The sequence below is a fragment of the Tachypleus tridentatus genome, chromosome 1, assembly GCF_004210375.1.
Source record: "Tachypleus tridentatus isolate NWPU-2018 chromosome 1, ASM421037v1, whole genome shotgun sequence".
NCBI classification, from domain to species: Eukaryota; Metazoa; Arthropoda; class Merostomata; order Xiphosura; family Limulidae; genus Tachypleus; species Tachypleus tridentatus.
The window spans coordinates 156,458,264-156,462,493 of NC_134825.1; the positions used below are offsets into that span (position 1 = coordinate 156,458,264).

The following is a 4,230-nucleotide window of genomic DNA, read 5'->3' on the forward strand; positions in this document are numbered from 1 at the left end:
CTACACACTGGGAGAAACTGTCCGAGTTGAAAGGCCTTCTTACTTGGTTACAGACTCTATCTGTAACTGAGTCATGGAATGTACGCCTGAAGGGTATACAAATATTCTCAGCTCTTGTCACAAAAGGCTCAGTTGTGAAAACTTTAGAAATATGTTTTGGTGTGGAGTTTACTATTGCAAGTTTACTCATGTGAGAAGTAACGGGAAAAGGAGAAGAAACATCTCGAGAATTAGCATGAAGTGGAAATGAAAGAACTGCTGAAGAAGTCTGTTCAGAAACAGACTTTCGGCTTGCCCTTCCTTCAGCAGGTTTTGGATGCGAGTCGTCAGGAGAGACGGGCTGCCACGATAATAGAGGTCCTGACTCTACATTTTTAGGTTTCATAACAGGCTTCCTGCGAGAAGTAATGTGGTTCAGGGTGGTCAAAGAGAATCCTTTCTGTACTGGAAAGCTCTGAGTTGTCTGTGAACTGCCAGGTTGATGAGTCAAAAGAAAAGCCAATGGAGATGGTGAACGATCTGGTGAAGTTGAAGGAAGTGAGGATGAAGAACGAGTTAAGGCAAGAGGAGACAGAGGAATGTGACCCACAGATTTTCGACGGGGTGAACAGAATGTCTGAGTCAACTTGTGTTTTAAGCCATGTAGAGAGCTAGGCCTAGGGCAGTGAGAGGAATGAGAAAAAAAACCTGGAGAATTTGGTGCACTTGAGCTAAGATAACTACTTTCTGGAGAATTATTCCCAAGTGAATGACTTCTGTCAAAAGCTGAACAAAGCCGATTACTTAGAGGGGTCCTAGTTACTTTACATGTTGGAGATATCAGAGCATTTTCTCCAACTCTGACTAGTCAATGTAGGAGAGATAAGTGCCAATTGATGAAAGTCAGTACCTGCTTTTTTAATGTTCAACCGTCGAAGAAGTGAAGTTTTCCTTTTCCTTTCAGACAGACTGTCCTTCTTTACCTGCCCAATACGTCTTCGAGCAGTTGGTCTTATCATTTTAATGAAGGAAGGGTGTCGTTTCCTTCCTCCGCTTTGGATGGTGGTGTTTTCTAAGGGTGTAGTTCGAATATTAAGACAATCTCCACTAGCCAAGATGAGATGGAGGACCTGAGGATGAAGTAGTCCTTTCACAGGTTCACCATTAAGATGTGTTATCAAGTCTCCTGGTTTAAGTCCTGCTTCAAATGCAGGACTGTTGTTGTCAACAGCCTAGACAAAAAGATGTTTTATAAACTTAATATATATTTATCTTGAGCAATTACTGGGAAAGTAAGGGAAGGGAAAGTTCTTATTCTATTCACAATAAATTAAGATTAATCATTTTCATAAACTGCAATAAAAACTTAAAGAAATCATATCCACTGCAATAAAATATTATGTATAATAAATATATCATGTAATGTCATTGAACTATATGGAAACCATATATATTTACAATCACTCCTCAGTAGAAGGTAATAATATCATACAACATATGTATATATAAATTCCCATACATACACCACAAAATGTTGAAAAAGTTACATATATATGTAAAAACTGCTGGCTTGAGATGAGAAAATTTCTTATATAGAGGAGCAAACAATGTTTCAACCTTCTTCGGTCATCGTCAGGTTCACAAAGAAAGAAAGAAGTAACTGGCCGATAGCTGACCACATGTTTGAAAAGGGTTTAGTAATCGCATATAAGAATGTAGAGGGCGTGCTTAGATGTTTGATTATATTTATTAATATAGGTATAAAGGTATTCCTTTGTATTGGTTTATTTTGGGCTTGAATTGTTGTAGAAATAAGGATTCTTTAATTTTGCATTTGTTTATGTTTGTTTCTTTATTTAGTATTTGAGTGTTTTCTATGGCTATGCTGTGTTTATTTGATTTGTTTTGTTTGTTATTGTTATAAAGTTTAAATCTGTGTAATCAATGCAGTTAACATATCATGTTATCTCTACTAATTTTTCAAGCAAACAATACATGAAAGAATGTAACAGTAACTCCGGATGCTTTCTTTCACAGTAGAACGTACCTCTCAAAATTTGAGATATATTTCCTAAATTTCTTGGACATAATTTGTAAGCACAGGATGCTAGAGCTTGTATTTTATCAAACAAAACATGCTAAGGTTAAGTAAACCTGATGCTGACCAAAAGATGTCACCACACTGGTTAACTGAGTGAAGAAAATCACATGTAAATACTGTAGCAATTATGTGAACCTTGGTGATCATATGCTTGCTACAATCAGCAAATTAAACATGAAGAATATTTTATTATAGTTCTGCATGAAAAGGAAACAAACAAATATAGCATGATTTAAACTAAACTTCTGTTTTAATATACTGAGATGAATTAAGGTTACCAAAAAAAGAATTTAAAGTTTCAATGGACAAAAATATTATTTGTGCAAAATAACAGTTTCAAGTAATGTAATTTCTATAGATACAAACTAGAGAGGCTTTTGATAAAGTACATACCTCTGTCATGCAGTGTTGGTTATATACAACCCTAACAAAGTAGGAAAATGTGTCCACAGGTTCAACGATATGAAAGGTCAGGGACCATTTTCAGCAGGACAATGACGAATAATGTTCATCTTATGCTCACCAAGTTATATCAAAATATAATAATTTTTGACTAAATTATAAAGCAAAAATTGTCTTCAAAATCTGTGCATATTATAACAAATAAGGATTTTTTTTATTTTAATGACCTTGCCAAGACCTTGACCTTCCAAAAACTAAACACTTCTAACTGAGCCACAGTCCAAATGCATATTAATTTTCATTCAAATCCATTCAGCCATTTTAGAGAAAACTTGTTGGCAAACACAAATACATACACACAGGGGTTAAAACACAACCTATGTCACCTTTGGTGGCAGAGGTAATAACTCCTAAACAGACACTGTTTTTTACAGTCATGCATAAATGTTTAGTTTGTTGTTGAGCATAAAGCTACACAAGAGGCTATCTGTGTCACACTTGGCACTGGTATTGAAACCAAGCGTTTAGAGTTAAAAGCTTTCAGAATTTATCACTGAGCCACTTGGAAAAGCACATAAACATTCAGAAACAGTCTGAAATAAATGCTGAAATAATAAAATGCTATAAAATGAAAGTAAACTACTAAGAATTCATGGGATCAGATCACTATCAGTAAGTAAGTTCCATGAATTAAGGATTTGCAAAGAACTGTTTGAAAAATAACGTTTTTATAATCAATAAAGAAACTAGGTGCATATATTTTCCATTATATTTTTCACAAACTTACAGATACAAGATGCTGTACAGTGTAAGTATCCGTATCTCCAAAATAAACTCTGATCGCTCTTGCCGTGAAGCCAAACCCATGCGGTCCTCTCCTGATGATGACAGGAGGTTTGAGTTGGTTATTTAGGGTGCTTGTGTCTTTACTGGAAGAAGCATCTTGTGAAGTGGTACTGGATCCCTCAAAAGATGCAAGTACATCAGCTACATAAAAAATTTCATATATTAGATCAGGAACCCTGTTTACACATTTCATAATGTTGTACAATTTTTAAAACAACCATTACACTCAGAACCTGCAGAGTTCATAAGTTCTAAATAGTATTTAACTCTTTCACTGTCATGGACACATGTACGTACAACCACAGCTATGGGCCGTTTTCTAACCTTGAAAGTGCGATTTTAATGACACGCAGGCTTTTTGTAACCCCTCCCCAATGGAGTCATGCCTTTCAAACTTCCCAATGTTTTAACAGTTTTATATTTCAGAAAATAAAATATTAACACATTTATCGTTTTTTGTTGGTTGGTTAGTTTGGTGTTTTATGGTGCAGAGTAACTAGGCTGTCTATGCCAAATATCTGGTAAAAAAGTTAAAATTAAGTAAAATTATTAAAATTCATAAAAAGTTATCAAGATAAAACAAAACAGAGTTTAATTTTTGAATTATAAACTTAAATAGCAGTAAATCCAATATTTATATCGAGTTTACAGGAGTAAGAGAAAACCTTCAGTAATGGAAGTTGTAAAGGACTTTCTGTAGCATAATTTTAATTATTGCAACTCGCCTGGATGACAAACGGGTAAGTTCAAACATCGGTGTTAGTCACCTGAAATTGGCCTTTCCAGACCTGGTTTTGAGTTACTTGATGTCACAGCAGTTTTCTAATTTCAAATCGAACTTGTTGTACTTTACTTCTTAAAAAGGATTCACATTGAAAAAAGGTCTAATTTGTTAATTAAAA

At 34.7% G+C, this 4,230-nt stretch overlaps 1 protein-coding gene across 1 annotated transcript; it reads right to left on the bottom strand.

Annotated features, from left to right (window-relative positions):
- Window positions 1-784: 784 nt before the first annotated feature.
- LOC143228329 (microtubule-associated serine/threonine-protein kinase 3-like) lies at window positions 785-3,665 on the bottom strand. Its single transcript, XM_076459602.1, has 2 exons — window positions 3,270-3,665; window positions 785-1,211 (listed from the first exon to the last, which is right to left on the bottom strand). The coding sequence occupies exons 1-2, from the start codon at window positions 3,519-3,521 to the stop codon at window positions 804-806; spliced, it is 660 nt and encodes a 219-aa protein (XP_076315717.1). The 5' UTR covers window positions 3,522-3,665; the 3' UTR covers window positions 785-803.
- Between the last annotated feature and the right edge of the window lie 565 nt (window positions 3,666-4,230).